The sequence below is a fragment of the Triticum urartu genome, chromosome 4A, assembly GCF_056163025.1.
Source record: "Triticum urartu cultivar PI428250 chromosome 4A, HENAU_Tu73, whole genome shotgun sequence".
Classification (NCBI taxonomy): Eukaryota; Viridiplantae; Streptophyta; class Magnoliopsida; order Poales; family Poaceae; genus Triticum; species Triticum urartu.
The window spans coordinates 403,572,081-403,594,664 of NC_141876.1; the positions used below are offsets into that span (position 1 = coordinate 403,572,081).

General features: G+C 44.7%; 2 protein-coding genes across 2 annotated transcripts; one reads left to right on the forward strand and one right to left on the reverse strand.

Moving 5' to 3' along the window:
- The first annotated feature begins 9,203 nt into the window (after nt 1-9,203).
- LOC125553820 (pyruvate kinase, cytosolic isozyme-like) lies at nt 9,204-12,809 on the forward strand. The gene is made up of 3 exons (XM_048717510.2): nt 9,204-9,563; nt 11,213-11,674; nt 11,754-12,809. The coding sequence occupies exons 1-3, from the start codon at nt 9,312-9,314 to the stop codon at nt 12,567-12,569; spliced, it is 1,530 nt and encodes a 509-aa protein (XP_048573467.2). The 5' UTR covers nt 9,204-9,311; the 3' UTR covers nt 12,570-12,809.
- A 4,285-nt stretch (nt 12,810-17,094) lies between these two features.
- LOC125551586 (E3 ubiquitin-protein ligase SIRP1-like) lies at nt 17,095-18,837 on the reverse strand. Its single transcript, XM_048714839.2, has 2 exons — nt 18,503-18,837; nt 17,095-18,219 (listed from the first exon to the last, which is right to left on the reverse strand). Exon 2 carries the CDS (start codon nt 18,181-18,183, stop codon nt 17,209-17,211), a length of 975 nt encoding a protein of 324 aa, XP_048570796.1. The 5' UTR covers nt 18,184-18,219; nt 18,503-18,837; the 3' UTR covers nt 17,095-17,208.
- Nucleotides 18,838-22,584: the final 3,747 nt, after the last annotated feature.

Here is a 22,584-nt window from a genome sequence, read left to right on the forward strand (position 1 = left end):
TTGGGGCACTCTTTGAAGTTCTTTGTGTTGGTTGAATAGATGAATCTGAGATTGTGTGATGCATATCATATAAGCATACCCGCGGATACTTGAGGTGACATTAGGGTTTTGGTTGATTTGTGTCTTAAGGTGTTATTTTACTACGAACTCTAGGGTTGTTTGCGACACTTATAGGAATAGCCCAATGGATTGATCGGAAAGAATAACTTTGAAGTGGTTTCGTACCCTACAATAATCTCTTCGTTTGTTCTCCGCTATTAGTGACTTTGGAGTGACTCTTTGTTGCATGTTGAGGGATAGTTATATGATCCAATTATGTTATTATTGTTGAGAGAACTTGCACTAGTGAAAGTATGAACCCTAGGCCTTGTTTCGAAGCATTGCAATACCGTTTGTGCTCCCTTTTATCATTAGTTACCTTGTTGTTTTTATATTTTTCAGATTACAAAAACCTATATCTACCATCCATATAGCACTTGTATCACCATCTCTTCGCCGAACTAGTGCACCTATACAATTTACCATTGTATTGGGTGTGTTGGGGACACAAGAGACTCTTTGTTATTTGGTTGCAGGGTTGTTTGAGAGAGACCATCTTCATCCTACGCCTCCCACGGATTGATAAACTTTAGGTCATTCACTTGAGGGAAATTTGCTACTGTACTACAAACCTCTGCACTTGGAGGCCCAACAACGTCTATAAGAAGAAGGTTGTGTAGTAGACATCACGCGTCTGGCGAGGTGCGCCCAGGTGGGTTGTGCCCACCTCAGGTACCTTCCGGACTCCGTTTTTCTCCCATTGCTTGTTTCCCAAGATAAAAAATCTTTATATACCCCTGAACCTATTGACCACCGTATCATGGAGAAATCTTTTGTTCTTCTTTCTTGTTGTTTTTCTGACAGATCTAAAAATATGTCGTCTCAAGATTCAGATGAGGATTGCCCAGTTTCTTATCGGCCTTTGGATAAAAATATCTTCAAGGAGCCCTATATATGGTTCACCAATGAGGAAGATGAAGATGAACTAGTCCCTCCTCACTTCAAGCAAGATAGCAAAGAAGCATTATGCAAAAGGATAATAAATCTTGAGATAGAGAATGATGAGTTGAGGATGGATAATTTTACCCTCAGATGCAAGCTGGAGAAAGAGAAGGACAAGACCGCTACTACCCCATCACCACCACCTCCATCTTCTTCACCGCCAAAGGAGAGTTGAGTTCATGGTATGGGCACTCCCCTTGGCTTGTGCCAAGCTTCGGGGAGGTGTCCCGCTGTCATATCACCACCACTATCTTTGCCTTTATCTATTTTAGTTCAATCCTTAGTTATCTTTTGATTTAGTTGAATAAAAGTTTAGTTCAATCCTTTCTTTTCGAGTGCTTGCTTAGTGATCTTTCGATGTAATCATGTGCTAGATATATAATAAAGTTTAGTTTGAGTTTTGCTTTCTTTCCTTTCATGTTCCAATAAAAAGAAAGGAAATAAATGGAAAAGATCATATACTAATCTTATGGTAAGTAATGACATCACATAAGGAAGAGTATAAATAGTAAAATTTATTGGAGATTGACAAACATAGCATTGGTCAATGATGCAATTCATGAAAGGATTAATAAGGGAAGAGAAGATTCACATGCAAATACACTATCTTGGACATATTTTATGATTGTGAGCCCCCACCAAAATATTATATGCCCAAATTATTGACATTGGACAAGGAAGACAACGTAATGATATATGTTTGTTCATATTCACATAGAAGTTATATTGTCATAGATCCTTTAACATGTGGTGCTTGCTCAACATCTTTGCTACCCAAAAATTCCGCACTAAGTAGAGATACTACTTGTGCATCCAAAACCCTTAACCCAAATCTTGTTTTGAGAGTCCACCATACCTACCTATGGATTGAGTAAAATCCTTCAAGTAAGTTGTCATTGGTGCAATAAGGCAATAAAAATTGCTCCTAAATGTGTTAGATCATTTAGTGTAAGAGAAAATTGAGCGTTGTACGAACTTGTGATGGCAAAATAATAAAGACGATAGACTGCATAATAAAGGTTGCTATCATAAGGGGAAATATAACGTGATGTTCTTTTGCACTAAGAGATTGAGCATAGAACCAAAAAGCACATGACAACCTCTGCTTCCCTCTGCGAAGGGCCTATCTTTTGCTTTTTTGTATTTACTTTATGCAAGAGTCAAAGTATCTCTCTGTATTCCTTTTTATTTTCTCTTTTGGCAAGCACATGTGGTGAGGAAAGATCTAGGCACATATATCCAGTTAGATATGGGTGGGCATGAGTTATTATTGTTGACATCACCCTTGAGGCGAATACGTTGGGAGGTGAAACTATAAGCCCCTATCTTTCTATTTTTCGGTTGAAACTTTTTGCTCATGTGTATGCGGTGAGTGTTAGGAATTATAGAAGACTACATGATGGTTGAGTGTGTGGACTTTCCAAAAGGCTCCAATACATGACCCTTCCTGAAAAAACGATGAATTGTAGTTGCAAAGTTGACTAAGAACATAGTTTGCTGGTTTTCAATATAGTTTATGCTTTATACTTCGATGTTGTGATGAATTGTTACTTGTTCATGAAAAGTTTACGATAAAAGTTATGTGATAAAAGTTCTATAATAAAGTTTGTTGTTGTTATAATAATATACATGATGCTTCTATGCCCATATATTGTTTTTATCGACACCTCTCTCTCTCTCTCTCTAAGCGCGTGGACATGTTTTTCGTTTTCGGTTTTCACTTGAGGACAAGTGAGGTCTAAGCTTGGGGGGAGTTGATACGTCCATTTTGCATCATGTTTTCCTACTGTTATTTATAATGTTTTTATGCATAATACTGCTTTATGGAGTAATTCTAATGCCATTTCTCTCATAATATGCAAGGTTCATACAAAGAGGGAGAATGCCGACAGCTGGAATTCTAGACCTGAAAAGGCTACGTCAGAGTTACCTATTCTACACATCTCCAAATGAGCTGAAACTTCACGGAGATTTTTTATGGAATATTTAAGAATTATTGGAGCAAATAACTACCAGAGGGGGGCACCTGGTGGGTTGTGCCCTCCTCGGCCCACCTCTGGTGCCCATCTTTTGGTATATAAGTCATTTTGACCTAGAAAAAATAAGGGGGGACTTTCGGGACGAAGCACCGCCGTCTCGAGGCAGAACTTGGGCAGGAGCACTTTTGCCCTCCGGCGGAGCGATTCCGCCGGGGGAACTTCCCTCCCGGAGGGGGAATCATCGTCATCATCATCACCAACAACTCTCCCATCTTTGGGAGGGCAGTCTCCATCAACATCTTCAACAGCACCATCTCCTCCCAAACCCTAGTTCATCTCTTGTGTTCAACCTTTGTACTGGAACCTTATATTGGTGCTTGTGGGTGACTAGTAGTGTTGATTACATCTTGTAGTTGATTACTATATTGTTTATTTGGTGGAAGATCCATTATGCTATTTAATACCCCTCTGATCTTGAGCATGATTATCATTTGTGAGTAGTTACTTTTGTTCTTGAGGTCACGGGAGAAATCTTGTTGCAAGTAATCATGTGAACCTGATATGTGTTCGATATTTTGATGATATGTATGTTGTGATTCCCTTAGTGGTGTCATGTGAACATCGACTACATGGAACTTCACCTTATTAGGGCCTAAGGGAATGCATTGTGGAGTAGTTATTAGATGATGGGTTGCTAGAGTGACAAAATCTTAAACCCTAGTCTATGCGCTACTTTGTAAGGGACTGATTTGGATCCAAAAGTTTAATGCTATGGTTAGATTTTATCTTAGTACTTTTCTCGTAGTTGCGGATTCTTGTGAGAGGTTAATCATAAGTAGGAGGTTTGTTCAAGTAAGAATAGCACCGGTCCACCCACATATCAAATTATCAAAGTAGCGAACATGAATCAAACCAACATGATGAAAGTGACTAGATGAAATTCTCGTATACCCTCAAGAACACTTTGCTTATCATAAGAGACCATTTTGGCATGTCCTTTGCCACAAAAGGATTGGGCTACCTTTCTGCACTTTATTTACCGTTACTTGCTTGTTACAAATTATCTTGCTGTCAAACTACTCGTTACCGACAATTTCAGTGCTTGCAGAGATTACCTTGTTGAAAACCACTTGTCATTTCCTTCTGCTCCTCGTTGGGTTTGACACTCTTACTTATTCAAAGGACTACGATCGATCCCCTATACTTGTGGGTCATCAGAGCCTTTTAACCTGGTTTGCTATCCAGATAAGCATAGTGTGTATTGCGGTTTCCTAATTCGTTGAGATCAAGGATTCTTAAAGTTGTCTATTTCCCTAGTAGGACTATTCTTGAAGCAGAACGTAATAATCACGCATTCCAAATATGACGAGCGGTCATAATATGAGGAGATGTCATGAAACATGGATTGATCCAACACATAGGTAATGGAAATTTCACAAAAATATGGAATCAAACCTGGCTCCCAGGACAAGGCAGTACAGTTGATTTTCCGTCTTATTGATGACCCGTCATATCTGGTGAGTGAACTTATTAATGTAGAAAATTTAGTATGGAATTGAGAGCTAATTTAGGAGCTTTTCTTACCTGTCGATGTTGTGGTTATTTTAAGCATACTGATTTTTACAAGGAACATAACACTTTTTAGCATGGCATGGTGAGTGGTACGGGCTGTTCTTTCTCATGCCTTCTTACTTATGTTGATCTCCACTAAATTGCCCAGGGAAGATTGGCTCGAAAAGCATGATGGTTCAACTAACTAATCTGGTGAAGAAGGATCATGGAAGATTTTGTGGAAAGTACTGGTGCCAGCAAAACTACATATGTTACTCTGGCTCCTTGCGAAGCACTCCCTCCTTGTAGAAGATATTAGGCATGGAAGAAACATGTTGCATACAAGTACTTGCTCTCTATGCGGCATGGAAGAGTCGTGGAGGCACTCGCTCTTGGGGTGCAATATGTCAAGATGTATGTGGGTCCTGATAGTTATTAGTGGGAAAATTGAAGTGATAATATCAAATATATTTGAGAATATACGGTATAGGTAGAAATGAGCAAAAATTCACTCATCACTAGTCTTCGATGAATTGACTAGTTTGGTATCTTCAAGACTTTGAAACGTTTATGATGAAAATAAATAAAGGGTTTATAAAGGAAAGTATGATAATAGGAGAATGGCCTAAAGTAATGGTGTTTCCTGTAATGGGATGATTAGGCACGGGAAGGGTTTTTTCATGCTAAATAGTAAAAGTGTATTGTCTAGCAGTAGTGTGATGTTACCCTTTGTAGTATTGAATACTCGGTAGGCAGGTCACCCTTAAATAACCAAACTTCCCATGTAAGATAATTCGACTTTACTGTCCTATCTTTCATTACCATCAACAATGGTTGACTCTTCTATTAAGGTTGTTACATCGGACCAACGCTTTGGGTGTAGATTCTCGTACTCCTCATAGCGTCTTTGCTCCTCATTGATACCAACACATGTCACATGGAGGTTGTAGAATCTAGACACCTGATGTTTACCATGTAGGTCTCTAGATCAAGTTATCTGGCCCCTTAAATTAGAAACAGACATTACATATGACATGGACAATCAACCTCATAAAGAATAATCAAAGTAACCAAACATAATTTTAATAAGTATTAGGCTCGATAACATGTTACCATTCCCTACATCTCCCACGCCCTAGGTGGACTACTCACACATTAGAATGATCACAACCAAACATAGAGATCTAGTAAAAGGAAATCATATTAATAATATAGCTTTTCGTGACAAGATGAATGAATATCTGGATAAAGATCTCTGGGCCGAGGTATGAATCGGTTTTACAAACCCTAATCATACAAGAGTGAATCTCTTTGTAATTGTGGTGTCCTTGATGGGGAATATAGGATCACTGCTCAATGAGAGGGAAGCTAGCTCGGATATGGAGGGCTCTTAGAATCAGTGGAATAAGCTATGGAAGGTAACGGTTCTAACAAAGATCAAAAACTTTGCTTGGAGGTTAGCCAATAACTTGATTGCTGCAGGGGAGGCATTATTGAGAAGGAACATATTAGACTCGAACGCGTGTGCAATCTGCAGTAGGGAGAGTAGTCCATGGAAACATTCACTCATTGAATGTCGGATGTTGAAGAGTGTGTGGGTGCTAGTCGACGAAGTTTTTCCGCAACAACTATGACATGTAGAGCCGAAGATGCCAATATGTGGGTGGCGATGGTGCAACACTCGATGAACGAGAAGCAATTTATTAAGGTTTTAGTCACCCTATGGGCCATTTGTTAAGCACTTCAAAAATCAAAACTTTCAAAGTCCATACCGCCAATGAATTTATTAACAAATTCCTTAATGATCGTGATATGATTGAAGGAAATATGCCCTAGAGGCAATAATAAAGTTGTTATTTTATATTTCCTTATATCATGATAAATGTTTATTATTCATGCTAGAATTGTATTAACCGGAAACTTAGTACATGTGTGGATACATAGACAAAAACAAAGTGTCCCTAGTATGCCTCTACTTGACTAGCTCGTTAATCAAAGATGGTTAAGTTTCCTGACCATAGACATGTGTTGTCATTTGATGGACGGGATCACATCATTAGTAGAATGATGTGATGGACCAGACTCATCCGTTAGCTTAACATAATGATCGTTAAGTTTTATTGCTATTGCTTTCTTCATGACTTATACATATTCCTTTGACTATGAGATTATGCAACTCCCGAATATCGGAGGAACACCTTGTGTGCTATCAAACGTCACAACGTAATTGGGTGATTATAAAGATGCTCTACAGGTGTCTCTGAAGGTGTTTGTTGGGTTGGCATAGATCGAGATTAGGATTTGTCACTCTGAGTATCGGAGAGGTATCTCTGGGCCCTGTCGGTAATGCACATCACGATAAGCGTTGCAAGCAAAGTGACTAATGAGTTAGTTGCGGGATGATGCATTACGAAATGAGTAAAGAGACTTGCCGATACGAGATTGAACTAGGTATGAGGATATCGACGATCAAATCTCGGGCAAGTAACGTACCGATGACAAAGGGAATTACGTATGTTGTCATTGCGGTTTGACCGATAAAGATCTTCGTAGAATATGTAGGAACCAATATGAGAATCTAGGTTCCGTTGTTGGTTATTGACCAGAGATGTGTCTCGGTCATGTCTACATAGTTCTCGAACCCGTAGGGTCCGCACACTTAACGTTTGATGACGATTTGTATTATGAATTATGTGTTTTGGTGACCGAATATTGTTCGGAGTCCCGGATGAGATCACAGACATGACGAGGAGTCTCAAAATGGTCGAGGGGTAAAGATTCATATATTGGACGATGATATTCAGACACCGGAAGTGTTCCGGGGATACTGGGTGTATATCGGGTCACCGGAAGGGGTTCTGGGCATCTCCCCGGCAACTACATGGTCCTTAATGGGCCAAGAGGGGGACAGACCAGCCCCTAAGGGGATGGTGCGCCCCTCTCATATGGGCTGGCCAAATTGGAGTAGAAAAGGGGGGAGGCCGAATTGGGAGGACCCCTTGGCTGCCTCTCCTCCCCTCCAACCTATATATATGAAGGGGGTCACCGCTAGAACACACACCAACAATTGTTAGCCGTGTGCGGCGCGCCCCTCCACAGTTTACGCCTCCGGTCATATCTTCGTAGTGCTTAGGCAAAGCCCTGCGCGGATCACTTCATCATCACCGTCACCACGCCGTCGTGCTGACCGAACTCTCCCTCGACACTTTGTTGGATCAAGAGTTCGAGGGACGTCATCGAGCTGAACATGTGCAGAACTCGGAGGTGTCGTACGTTCGGTGCTTGATCGGTCGAAACGAGAAGAAGTTCGACTACATCAACTGGGTTGTCAAACGCTTCCGCCTTCGGTCTACGAGGGTACGTAGACACACTCCCCCCCTCTCGTTGCTATGCATCTCCTAGATAGATCTTGCATGAGCGTAGAATTTTTTTGTGAAATTGCATGCTACGTTCCCCAACAATGATATCGCCAAAGAAACAAACTGGTACTGGGGGTAAAAGGAGCACAGTGAGAAAAGTGGTGAAGCCTTCCGAAGGGTCAGAAAAATTAACTTAGATGCAATTATATACAGGAAGGAGGAGATGAGATCATGTGCAATAGTCTGTAGGGATAACCAAGGAAGTTCATTTGGGAGCTTCAATCATCTGTTACGAAGGTTTAGCTAACCCTGAGATTTTACAAGCTTCGTCGTGTTGCGAGGTGTTACCGTTGGCATATGATCTGAATCTTCCCCGAGTAAGAGTGACCATAGATTGCACGGCCATAGTTTGTCATTTAGATGGGTCCATTGGTGGTGATCATCGAGGATCAACTCGAAGCTACGCTCTTTTATGGGATTCGAGATTGTGCATGAAGGAAGAGAATCAAGTTTTGAAGCACATTTTGACGAAGGTTGCGACCAACTTCCATTTGGATGTCCTGTTTGATTAATCACCACTCTAGACATTATTTGTATTGATGACATTATTGATGTTTAAATAAAGCGGTGAATTATAAAAAAACTCAGTTGACGAACCCTTGATCTCTTTTTTTTTTGGGGGGGGGGGGGGGGGGGGGGAGGGGGTGCAAAACCTTGGCCTTTGCATAATGAACAATCTACTTAGCAACTCGTTCGCTTAATATGACAGAGCACTTCAAGTGCGCATTTTAGGTCTAGTGGAATGTAAACGTGAGAGGGACCGTTGAATTATGTTTCGACATTTTTGCTAGTCATTCACCAATAAAAATATTTTCGCTAGAGGTTGTTGTAGAAGCTGCCTATATTTGAAGAGAAGCCCGTATTGGCTCGCTATGGACCTTCTTCTGAATCGAATTAGGGGAGCTAATCAAGGTCTAAATTGTCCTACAAGTAATATCACTTGAAATACATAATACTCCAATACTTCCTCTGCAAGCTTAAAACGCAATGAAGGAAAACGAATTAAGCCCTCTTCCACAAGAAAACCCCAAAAGGCAACATGTTTTTTTCCTTGACGAGAAGGCCAGACGCGTATGTACACACGTATATATTTTGCAAAAAGGAGGAAAAAAAAGTGAACCCAGCCCTACCGTTTTACCCTAGCGCCCCCGGCCACCCCGGCTCGTACGCCTTCCCCCGCACCACCCTTTATATATTCTCTCGCACCGCCACCGTCCCTTCCGATCCAACCTCCTCTCCTCTCCTCGCCGCTACGCATCAACCGCTCGCGCCTCGGCGGGTCCTTCGTCTCGCACCACCCCTCCCTTTCCCCGGCCGTGCAATGGCGGACCTGGCGCTCGGCGCGGGGCCGGAGGAGATTTGGCGGCGGCGCGCCAAGACCAAGATCGTCTGCACCCTCGGCCCCGCCTCGCGGTCCGTGGAGATGTGCGCGCGCCTCCTGCGCGCCGGCATGTGCGTCGCCAGGTTCAACTTCTCGCACGGATCCCACGAGTACCACCAGGAGACCCTCGACAACCTCCACAAGGCCATGGACATCACCGGCATCCTCTGCGCGGTCATGCTCGACACCAAGGTCTGCATGCCCCTACATCTTGTATTTCAAGCCAATTTGCGCGCTCTAGGTTTACCTTGTGATTGGCTTGTCATATATCATAGGAACTACTTGACCCGATCTATTTTTTGTGCGCATATTTTCCTTTTCATTCTGATGTATTTATTGCGTAAAATAGCTTATATGCATGGAAAGTAAATTTCCAATTGTGCCTGTACCTTTTTTGGACGACAGGCGTAGCAATGAGCACAAAACTTCGTCCTAGAGGTCTTACATTGTCATACAGATAGTTCCTAGTTTGGATTTGTTGTGCCAGCTTGCATACAATTAGGCGTCTTCAGTGTTCTGAAGACAAATGCCGAGACAAGAAATCTAGTGTGTTATATTGAACAATGTGAATTTGTATTGTCCTCTGGACAATTGTTCCTTCATGGATTGGTAGCTTTGGGCTGTGGCAGCTAGGCCTAGCAAATTTGTTTTTCATGCTAAATGTTGGTGTCCAAATTGGCAGATCATAATGTGTCCCGTTCACAGTTACTTCGAATGTATGGTGTACTGGTTGTTTTGCTATATAAGGTTGCTGTCAGATGCATTAATAGTGCTAACCACTCCCTGATTAAATCTTTTGCGCTATATTCTAATCATACTATATGAATGTATGACATATGTTCAGAAGTCCTTTTCTGTAGTCGACTACACATATAAATCATCCATATCCATATCCGCAAGATTGTATAGTCGACTACACATGTATCATATCACCATCTCGCCCTGATTACAGGCGGTTGGTATTAATCCTTGCTATACAGATCCAGAAAGTGCCATATACTGTTCATTTGTGGGCTGAAGAAATATGATCGGACCTTTATAACACCCAGAAACATATGCCTTCCGCAAAAGAGGCAGTGTAACACCATCGGGTGCCATGCAATTCAATGGGATGGTTTCTTGTACCATGTGGTTTAACACTTTTTGTGTGCGTCTGTGATAGTTCAGGATATATAAAATATTCTTGATGCTTTGTAGGTTCCCACACGTACCAGCTTGTACAAGCAACGAAAGAAACACACACCTCTAAGAAGAAATGCTGTTATATACATGTATAGTATAGAAACCAGATTGGTCGTTCAAGCTACCACTTTACTGGTTCATTAGTAGCACCACAATTTATTAGTATACCTTGTGTAGAAAAGTTCAAGTTTGCAGCTATATATGATTGTAAAAGTCTAAACATCAAGAAACTGCACGTCATAAAAACGTGCAATGACCAATGTGCAATTCACCTATCCTTTGGCTTGTTATTCATGTTTCATTTGGTGGCTCTATATTATTGGTCTGTTTATAAATAATTGGGGTTGACTTTGAAGGTGAGTGATTTTGTGATCGATAGTAGTACTGGCCTGGATTTTAGTACCTGATGAAATGCATTATATACAAGATATAATTTACTTGTGGCATACGTTTTGCAGGATCTAGCCAAGTAGCCAATGCACTAGATATTCATTCGCTTGGATGATATATAGATTATGAATTATTAGCTTTCCGGCTTGCATATCAGGATTACTTCATTCTACTTACTAAAAACTGCTTTCATGACCTTGTGCCTAGAAATCTATTTGGACAGCATTATTTATTTTCTCAACTATGCCAATCTACTGTCTTTGTTACAGGGACCAGAAATTCGCACAGGCTTTCTGAAAGACGGCAAGCCTGTAAAGCTGAATCAGGGGCAAGAGATTACCATAACCACAGATTATACCATCCAGGGTGATGAGACCATGATTTCCATGAGCTACAAAAAGTTGGCTGTAGACGTGAAGCCTGGGAGCACTATACTATGTGCTGATGGCACCATCACGCTCACAGCGCTTTCTTGTGATCCTGAGAAAGGTCTAGTTCGCTGCCGATGTGAGAACTCTGCTCTCCTAGGTGAGAGGAAGAATGTCAATCTTCCTGGCGTCATTGTAGATCTCCCAACACTTACAGAAAAGGACAAGGTGGATATCCTACAGTGGGGAGTGCCAAACAAGATCGACATGATAGCACTCTCGTTTGTACGGAAAGGATCAGACCTTCAGATGGTCCGAAGTGTGCTCGGTGAGCATGCCAAGTCAATCATACTTATGTCCAAGGTATGTTTATGCCCACAGGCTTGCATTTTATTTGAGGTTGTTTTATTGCTGTTGTCTTATGCTAGTTTCTTACGTGCAGGTTGAGAATCAGGAAGGTGTTGCTAATTTTGATGACATACTTGCAAATTCAGACGCCTTCATGGTTGCACGAGGAGATTTGGGTATGGAGATCCCAAATGAGAAGATTTTCTTTGCTCAGAAGGTGATGATCTTCAAATGCAATCAACAAGGAAAGCCTGTTGTCACTGCAACTCAGATGCTGGAGTCGATGATCAAGTCTCCCCGCCCTACACGGGCAGAAGCAACTGATGTCGCCAATGCTGTCCTAGACGGAACTGACTGCGTGATGCTTAGCGGCGAGACTGCAGCAGGGGCATATCCAGAGTTAGCAGTGCAGACAATGTCCAGCATCTGCTTAATGGCAGAGACCTATGTGGATCACGGTGCAGTCTTCAAGTTGATTACCGCAGCAGCACCAGTTCCTATGAGCCCACTTGAGAGTTTGGCATCGTCAGCTGTTCGGACGGCTAATGTCTCCAAGGCATCGCTTATCTTGGTCCTCACGAGGGGAGGTACGACTGCAAGGCTCGTCGCGAAGTACAGGCCAGCGATGCCAGTATTGAACTGCGTGGTTCCAGAGCTGAAGACCGACAATGATTTTGACTGGACTTGCAGCGACGAGGCTCCTGCAAGGCAGAGTCTCATAGTTAGGGGCCTCATTCCAATGTTGAGTGCCGCTACCGCAAAGGCTTCTGATACTGAGGCCACCGAGGAGGCCGTCAGTTTTGCCCTGGATTATGCCAAGAAGCTCGGCCTTTGCAAGTCAGGAGATTCAGTTGTTGCGGTGCATCGTCTCAGCGCATCATCTCTCGTCAGGATCTTGACAGTGAATTAGTGTCAGGTGAGGTTGGCTCATGGGGACAAATTTTGTTAGGTTGTTATCGGATCCTCGCTATCATTTTGTTGGCTCATCCCACGTCGTGAGTCCTATATTACGTCTTGTGTTCAGCTACGCATAGTAAAGAGTTGGTGTCGCCCATTCTGAATATCTTTTGCTAAATAATACATACTCTCCCTACTCAATATATATGCCAGTTCGTTCAGTATGTTGTTTGGCTGCCTTTATACAAAGATCATATGTTGCGGCGTTGTGCTGTGGTTATTTTTTACTGTACACACAGCTGAGCAGGTTGCTTTTAGAAGAGTTTTGTGACAGAGACCTCTCGCATTAAGAAAAGAAGAGGATTTGTATTTGCAAGTTGCAATCGCAGGGCGTTAGTCAAGGCGACAAAACTTAACTCTCGAAACTTTGAATAACCTAGGACTTTGTATCATAACCTCTAGAAAGACTCTATGGTCGAGAGGAATTAGAATATTAACCTCTTGAAAGAAAGGAAGAATGCTCGATATAGCGTATTTTGAAATGTCACAATTCTGACAAAAAATTCCGTGTACATCACAAAACTTCGTGCGCACAGAAGGTTGATATGTGCACCCCAGAATTTGGAATTTTTTTACATTTTAAAATGTTTTTTTACCGGCGGCAGGAGCATATGCTCCCATGTGTCAAATGTCAAAGTGAATTTCAATATACAAAATGTTCTTATAAAACCAATCTGCAACCCTCAACCCTGAATCCTTTTCCTTGTTCGGAAGTCTCCACCTTTTTTCCACTCCACCCCAAGACTAACTAAGACCAATTGAGATATGTTTTCTAATTTAACACTTTTCATTTATGAAAAGATTGTCCTTTTACCAAACATATGCAAATGAAAGCACGTCTTATAATAAGAAGAAATCTTTCTCGGTATCAATCCCCTTGCCCCTCATTCTTTGAGAATGAGGATAATCCTTTTCGACTTAACATTTCTTCATTTGTAATCTAGGCTCTTCAATCTTCTGACTTGAGTTAGGGCATCTCCAATGCAAACCCTTAAAACGGACACGGTTTTTGTCCGCGGATAGTGGTATGGTAGCCAACCATCCAACGTTGCACGTATACATTGCAAACTGGATTTGAACAAAACTAGACGAATTTCATGCAAGCCAAATGATTTTCATCTAAGCTGGACCAATCCATTACATTTTCCACATATTTTGACTAAAGTGTATCAGACTGGGCTTTTAAACCTAGTATAAATGATTGCCGACCGCGGCAGTGCTCGTTTCTCGTGACATGTCTTTCCATGTCCGCAAGCACACCGACCGGCCGTGAGCCCCGGGAAGCGAAGCTGTAGGAGGGGAAGAATAGGAGTGGCTGATGACTCCCTCTTTAATGAGATTATACGAGCAAATGACTGGACCAAAATATGCTAGGAGAGCATGTACTATTGATGGGGGAATGTTCCGTACGGATTCTAGATGCCCTAAGAAAACTTTGTAAGAAGATATCGCGAGAAATAGTTGATGATCGAACTATTATCTTAAAATAAGTTGTGGCAGTGTCCCATGTGCTACTTTTCCTCGCCTGAGTCCGCCTTACCCATGGTCGCTTGCGCCTCCTCTTCCTCCAGGTCGTCCCTCTCCGCCCGCAGGACACGCAGCCGGCATCGCTAGCGGCGGATGTCATGGGTGCTACGCATGGACTCGTACAACACCTGCAGCTCATCCATGTGAATGACGACATTGTCGTTTGATTGCTCGTCGGTGATTTGCCCCTCCGAGAGGTTGCTCGTCCAGGAGCCGAAGATTGTAGCTTTCGTCCTCCTATGTCTATCGGAATGTCGATACTGGTTGTTCCTACTGCTCTTCCGCCATTACGGTGTCGAAGTGCTCTCGCACCTGGTCCAGGGTGACGTCGACATGGGCCGGTGAGAGCGATGGCGCCGGCTCGTCGTTGTACGCCTCGTCCATCGTCTCGTCGGTGTCATTGCTCTTCGGCGAGCTCGTTGGCAAGCCAACCTCTACCCAACAGGCTCAACGGGCCTGCCAGTTGGCCGCAATTCCGGAAAGCTCTTTCTTCTGTTCGATGAAAAGGTTGTCTAACTGAACTTTGGAGCTCGAGGTCATGGCGAACATGGTGTACAGAGGAGATCGGGAGCGGGGATGTGGTTTGGATCTTGCCGGGCCTGGCCATGAATAAATAAAAGGCGCCAGCCAGATCAAGCGGCGGGCTATGTGAATGCGGACGCCGGAGTGAGTTTCTCGGCGGTCATGGTTGTTTAATGTTTTCAGACGGACGGACGTGGTGGCATTTAAATGCGGAGAGAGTCGTCCAGTCAAGTCTCTCCCGCATTGAACAGGCGTGGATACCGGGACGCGGCATGGACGATGCTCTCGGCCGGCGCTCGTCGCTTCAATGCTGACCAGTGAGAAGTCGCGTCCGCTCTTGGCCGACATGAATACGGCGCTGGCGCTCTAGAGTGGCGCTGACCGGCAAGAATGCGCAGTAACTGCTTCGCGTGGGAAAGGGCGCAGATGAGGGACATGGTTGTGGGTGGGTCCATGGTGTCCGATGAGTATATGGCAGCAGTCCGGACACCCGCAAAGCCCCTGGATTGTCTCTGTTTCGCAGGAAAACATACGTTCGAACCAATCCGCCGGCCAATAAGGTATCACCTTGGAGGGTAAATCATGTCCGGACCACTCGGTCTGAACGGATGCCGGCGGTCTGAGTATCTACGTTGAAGATGCCCTTACAGCCTTTAAATTCGAGTGAAACGAGCCTTCGACTAGTCACAAATCCAACTGCCCTTTCACTATTACTCCCTCCGTTCATAAATCTTGCATTCTTAATAAGTTGGTCACAATTCTCTTGGCATGTAAAGTGTCCACCTCAACTCCTCACTAAGCAATGCATTTAAGTCATGCACACATGCCAACTCAGCTATCATGCCATATTAGCAAGCATGCTATTAAACTACCGAATCTCCCTGCTCTACTTAATCGGTACCATCTGTCCACAGCCACGACCACATGCCATGTCATCACTTATGTTTTTAATTTTTCTTCTTTGCTTCAGTTTACTAACCGTGAGTCCATTATCTCCTCCATGCAAAAAGAAGCAGTAGAAATGGTTGGTTGTTCACATGCCCATTATCTCATTGATATTTAACTTCTCCACGAAACTATCACATGAGTTTTTCTAATAAATAGCAACGACCTCATCACCCAACGAGGATTCATGATTCTTTCCTTCCCTTGTTCGATCTCTTTCGCATAACCTAGACCAACATGGGTACTCTACGACTATACATACCTAGAGGTTCAGAGGCTGACATTGGTTTGGGAAGACGATGGTACTGATTTTGCCGTCGTCGTGTACAACGTCAGTGCCGAGATAGGGACAACAACGAGGCGGGAGAAGAGGGCGAAGCGCTACATGTCATCGACTGTGCCAGCCAAATTGGACGGGGCGCCGCGACCGCAGGGCGCACTGCCGCTGAGGATGTTGTCGCGGGCAACACCATGAAGCCGCCTCAATCAGGCCATCTGGCCCTCCTTCTCCCGCAGTATCATGCAGCTTAGCAGAGTCACGCATGCACGTGTCCCACATCTCTTATTGTTTCTCCACCACTCATCATTAGTCTGAGATCGATATCCGCTACACGAGCAGGTCATTGCATTGCGTCACCGTCGCTAGGACACCTGGTTGGCCTCCGCCCGCACACTCCACCTACTCCTCACAACATCTGTTGATTCAACTGCAACACATCCAGATGTTGTAAAGGGGAGAAACAACCTTTAGATACAGCTCTTAAATCTCGTCCTTCATTTGTGTTGTTTCTAGCATAAACTGCCACAACGCCTATTTTACGATCTAGATGCTATACATACATATAGCACTATGTAAGTTCAACGAAGTCACATACCCGAGAAAGTTAGAGAACTGATCGTACTAAGTTGATTTTAGAGTTACACATTAAATTCAAGTCATCTTCTATTGCAAAACATTTCTTATTTTTATTTTCTTAGCTTTTTTTTCTTCATACCGTGTGCTCCTTTCTTTCAAATTGTTTATTACACTACCATCTAACTGCAACGCGCGGTGTATTGTCTAATATAAGATGTTTCGGATATTTCAATATGAACTATATACAAACTAAAATGAAGGAACAAATGTACTAATACATGTTTATATGCATCCAATTAAAAAAATAGAACATCTTATATTTATGAACAAAGGGAGTATCAAGCACACTTCACATTTGCCAGAACTGTACAGTCTGAATTTGAACTAAAATCACAATGAGTAATTTCAAACGGAGGGAGTATTACTTAGTGCGCGCTTGGAATCGATGTAATTCGATACGGGGGTGTTTCACTTATACGCGTATTGTATTGTACCGGCCGCTGAGCAATTTACGTCTGGAAATGAATCGGTGGCCGAGACGTGTATTATTTACAAATGTGTATTTAAAAGAAAAACGAAAATCCAAACAGGGCCTTAGCATCTTGCAAATCTGTCCTGAGCAGAGACATAGAGACGAACGAACTAGTGTATTACGGTTCAACCAATGAACGAATCCAGCTTTACAAGATGCTAGACTGTAAACAGCTAAAACAAATTAAACAGATTCCCATTATTGTTAGTTTCATCGCGACGACGAGGAGCTTCCATTCGATCTGCGCGAGAAAAAACGACCAAAAGGCCGTGCGAGCCACCGCCGCCTGCCACTGCTTCCACCGTCGCTATCGCCCTCGACGTCGCGGCCTGCATTGCCACTGGATTCGTCGGCGGTTTCCTCGGCGCCATTGCCGGCCGGCTCCGTGGCCTCGTCCGTGGGCAGCTGGTACCTGCAGACGGGGCAGGAGCTGTTGGCCTCCAGCCACGGCAGGAGGCACACGTCGTGGAAGCGGTGCTTGCACGGCATCTCCTTGGCCTCGCCGCCAGCCGCGAACTCGTCCAGGCACACCGGGCAGGTCGCGGCCTCGCTTACCTTTACCGTTGGCAATGCGGCAACGGCCTCCATCTTCGCCGGCAGCGTGCCTTGCCGGCTCGGGTCGGTCTCGGCCAGGTACTCCAGCAGCAAGTCCAGCCCGGGGCCAAGAATCAACTCGCCCAGCGTCAGGCCTGGGCCCCTGGCGGCGGCGGCGGCGCCATTGCTGGCTCCTAGCTCTGGCATGAGCATGGCGTGCGCGTCGGCGGGGCTAACCAGCACGAGCCGCTCGAGCCCCGGGTCGGGCGCGTCGCCGTCGGCATCGGCATCGCCTTCCTGGAGCGCGTTGAGCAGCTGCAAGAAGGCGAGGTGGCGGTACTGTCTTCGCGCCAAGCCCGCGAGGTCGCCGCCGTCGAGCCCGTAGGAGACGCCGAGGAGGTCCATGAGGATAGGCGGCCACGGCGGACCCGCGAGCTCCGACCTCGCGCCCGCGTCATCTGGGCCGGCCCCTGTGGCAGTAGTACCACGGTCTCCCACGGCGTTGCTGCTCCGCCGGCCATCGGCCATCTCCTCCACGAATCCGGAACGGCAGTGCGGGCACTTGACCTCCTCGACGCCCAGCTCTGGCCTTACGATCACCGAGCACATGTGGCAATAGTATCTAGAAGTTGCACCGGGTTCCTCCGCCATGTCTTTCTCCTGAGTTCCTATCTCCTCGACCAAGAGCTGCGCATAGGAAGTTAGGAAACAGAATCAGGCATACTTGTGCGAAGATGCAAAATTTCACCGAGCCCCCAAAAAATAAAAATTGGGCAAATTAGCGCGCCTGGCTGAAACAAAGTTCCCCGGCCCTTTTCCAACAGAAAGAATAGGCGCACGAGCTAACGATACTCTTAAAACTTGAGACAGAAAGTACATAAACGCACGAAATCCTAGCCAAAGCATCGAACCTAAAACCAATCTCTAAAAGAGAAACATAATATGAAGATGGATAAAATTAAGAACTTACCAGCTATAAGAGAGACGGAGCTTCTTCAACAACACCCGAGAAATTAGCGCGCATGGAAACCAAAGCAAAAGTGTGAAGCAAGAAGAAGAATCGGAGGGGGGCAGGAGAGGAGAGGAGAGGAGAGGCGGGCGGATATGAGATATGTTTGATGCCAACGCAACTCTATCGGGTATTACTAAAACTCGTGGGCGCCTTGGAATAATTGGTGGCTTCTTGTTTGCACATCGGCAGCGGAGAGCTCTAGTCCACGGAGACTCTCAAGCTGTCCTCCCGGCTAAAATTTTGTATAGATAGCTTTCGCCGCTGTCATGTCATGGTGTGGTAACGTGAGCAAACCCAAGAACAGGTCTGATCCATGGAATAGAGACGAGACGACAGGGACGGCTTTTGACGACTTCCTTTTTCGCTGGCGTATCCCTGACGAACCCAGTGACATTGGCGCCATCGATGAGCCGGAGAATGCATTCAATCGAGGAGGACGACTTATAAAGCCGTGATAGTTGACGCTCCGAAATTGTGTGTATTTTTGTAATTCTGTGACTACATATATATAGCGAGGGACTGAAGGATAATTGACCTGTGGTGTCGACGCATGGGCGTAGTGTGGGCGGAGCTACTTGGGTACTTGGTTGTACAAATGCACACTCACTGTTTTTTTTTTTTGAAACAAGGTACACTCACTGTTTTTACAAGAACGTTAACTAAGTATGCAGTATAACTCGCACACATGCATCAAATAAATTAAAAACTTTTATAGAACTTTGTGCTAAAGTTGTACTAGGATTGTGACAATTTGTTTAGATCATTGAAAATAATATTTATGGAAACTAGCACAATGTCGGGGCAGTGACATTGGCATTTGCGTGACCCGAAAGTGATGTTGGAAATATGCCCTAGAGGCAATAATAAATTGGTTATTATTATATTTCCTTGTTCATGATAATCGTTTATTATCCATGCTATAATTGTATTGATAGGAAACTCAGATACATGTGTGCATACATAGACAACACCATGTCCCTAGTAAGCATCTAGTTGACTAGCTCGTTGATCAATAGATGGTTACGGTTTCCTAACCATGGACATTGGATGTCATTGATAACGGGATCACATCATTAGGAGAATGATGTGATGGACAAGACCCAATCCTAAGCCTAGCACAAGATCATGTAGTTCGTATGCTAAAGCTTTTCTAATGTCAAGTATCATTTCCTTAGACCATGAGATTGTGCAACTCCCGGATACCGTAGGAGTGCTTTGGGTGTGTCAAACGTCACAACGTAACTGGGTGGCTATAAAGGCACACTGCAGGTATCTCCGAAAGTGTCTGTTGGGTTGGCACGAATCGAGACTGGGATTTGTCACTCCGTGTAAACGGAGAGGTATCTCTGGGCCCACTCGGTAGGACATCATCATAATGTGCACAATGTGATCAAGGAGTTGATCACGGGATGATGTGTTACGAAACGAGTAAAGAGACTTGCCGGTAACGAGATTGAACAAGGTATCGGGATACCGACGATCGAATCTCGGGCAAGTATCGTACCGCTAGACAAAGGGAATTGTATACGGGATTGATTAAGTTCTTGACATCGTGGTTCATCCGATGAGATCATTCGTGGAACATGTGGGAGCCAACATGGGTATCCAGATCCCGCTGTTGGTTATTGATCGGAGAGTCATCTCGGTCATGTCTGCATGTCTCCCGAACCCGTAGGGTCTACACACTTAAGGTTCGGTGACGCTAGGGTTGTAGGGATATGTATATGCAGTAACCCGAATGTTGTTCGGAGTCCCGGATGAGATCCCGGACGTCACGAGGAGTTCCGAAATGGTCCGGAGGTAAAGAATTATATATAGGAAGTGCTATTTCGGCCATCGGGACAAGTTTCGGGGTCACCGGTATTGTACCGGGACCACCGGAAGGGTCCCGGGGGTCCACCGGGTGGGGCCACCTATCCCAGAGGGCCCCATGGGCTGAAGTGGGAAGGGATCCAGCCCAAAGTGGGCTGGGGCGCCACTTTCCCCTAGGGCCCATGCGCCTAAGGGTGGGGGAAACCCTAAGGAAGAGTCCTAAGAGGGGAAGACACCTCCTAGGTGCCTTGGGGAGGAGGGATTCCTCCCTTGGCCGCCGCCCCCCTAGGAGATTGGATCTCCTAGGGCCGGCGCCCCCCCTTAGGCCCCCCTATATATAGTGGGGGAGATGGAGGACTTCTAACCTTGGCCTTTGGTGCCTCCCTCTCCCTCTCCAACACCTCCTCCTCCTCCATAGTGCTTAGCGAGGCCCTGCCGGAGTACTGCAGCTTCACCACCACCACGCCGTCGTGCTGCTGCTGGAGCCATCTTCCATCAACCTCTCCTCCCCCCTTGCTGGATCAAGAAGGAGGAGACGTCGCTGCTCCGTACGTGTGTTGAACGCGGAGGTGCCGTCCGTTCGGCACTAGGATCATCGGTGATTTGGATCACGACGAGTACGACTCCATCAACCCCGTTCTCTTGAACGCTTCCGCGCGCGATCGACAAGGGTATGTAGATCCACTCCTCCCTCGTTGCTAGATGACTCCATAGATAGATCTTGGTGACACGTAGGAAAATTTTGAATTTATGCTACGTTCCCCAACAGTGGCATCATGAGCTAGGTCTATGCGTAGTTTCTATGCACGAGTAGAACACAAAGTAGTTGTGGGCGTTGATTTTGTTCAATATGCTTACCGTTACTAGTCCAATCTTGATTCGGCGGCATTGTGGGATGAAGCGGCCCGGACCGACCTTACACGTACTCTTACGTGAGACTGGTTCCACCGACTGACATGCACTAGTTGCATAAGGTGGCTAGCGGGTGTCTGTCTCTCCCACTTTAGTCGGATCGGATTCGATGAAAAGGGTCCTTATGAAGGGTAAATAGCAATTGGCATATCACGTTGTGGTTTTGCGTAGGTAAGAAACGTTCTTGCTAGAAACCCATAGCAGCCACGTAAAACATGCAAACAACAATTAGAGGACGTCTAACTTGTTTTTGCAGGGTATGCTATGTGATGTGATATGGCCAAGAAGAATGTGATGAATGATATATGTGATGTATGAGATTGATCATGTTCTTGTAATAGGAATCACGATTTGCATGTCGATGAGTATGACAACCGGCAGGAGCCATAGGAGTTGTCTTAATTTATTTATGACCTGCGTGTCAACATAAACGTCATGTAATTACTTTACTTTATTGCTAACCGTTAGCTGTAGTAGTAGAAGTAATAGTTGGCGAGGCAACTTCATGGAGACACGATGATGGAGATCATGATGATGGAGATCATGGTGTCATGCCGGTGACGATGATGATCATGGAGCCCCGAAGATGGAGATCAAGAGGAGCAAAGTGATGATGGCCATATCATGTCACTATTTGATTGCATGTGATGTTTATCATGTTTATGCATCTTATTTGCTTAGAACGACGGTAGTAAATAAGATGATCCCTCACTAAAATTTCAAGAAGGTGTTCCGCCTAACTGTGCACCGTTGCGAAAGTTCGTCGTTTCGAAGCACCACGTGATGATCGGGTGTGATAGATTCTTACGTTCGAATACAACGGATGTTGACGAGCCTAGCATGTACAGACATGGCCTCGGAACACATGTGAAACACTTAGGTTAACTTGATGAGCCTAGCATGTACAGACATGGCCTCGGAACACAAGAGACCGAAAGGTCGAGCATGAGTCGTATAGAAGATACGATCAACATGAAGATGTTCACCGATGTTGACTAGTCCGTCTCACGTGATGATCGGACACGGCCTAGTTGACTCGAATCATGTAATCACTTAGATGACTAGAGGGATGTCTATCTGAGTGGGAGTTCATAAGATGAACTTAATTATCCTGAACATAGTCAAAAGGTCTTCGCAAATTATGTCGTAGCTCGCGCGTTAGTTCTACTGTTTAGATATGTTCCTAGAGAAAATTTAGTTGAAAGTTGATAGTAGCAATTATGCGGACTGGGTCCGTAAACTGAGGATTGTCCTCATTACTTCATAGAAGGCTTATGTCCTTAATGCACCGCTCAGTGTGCTGAACCTCGAACGTC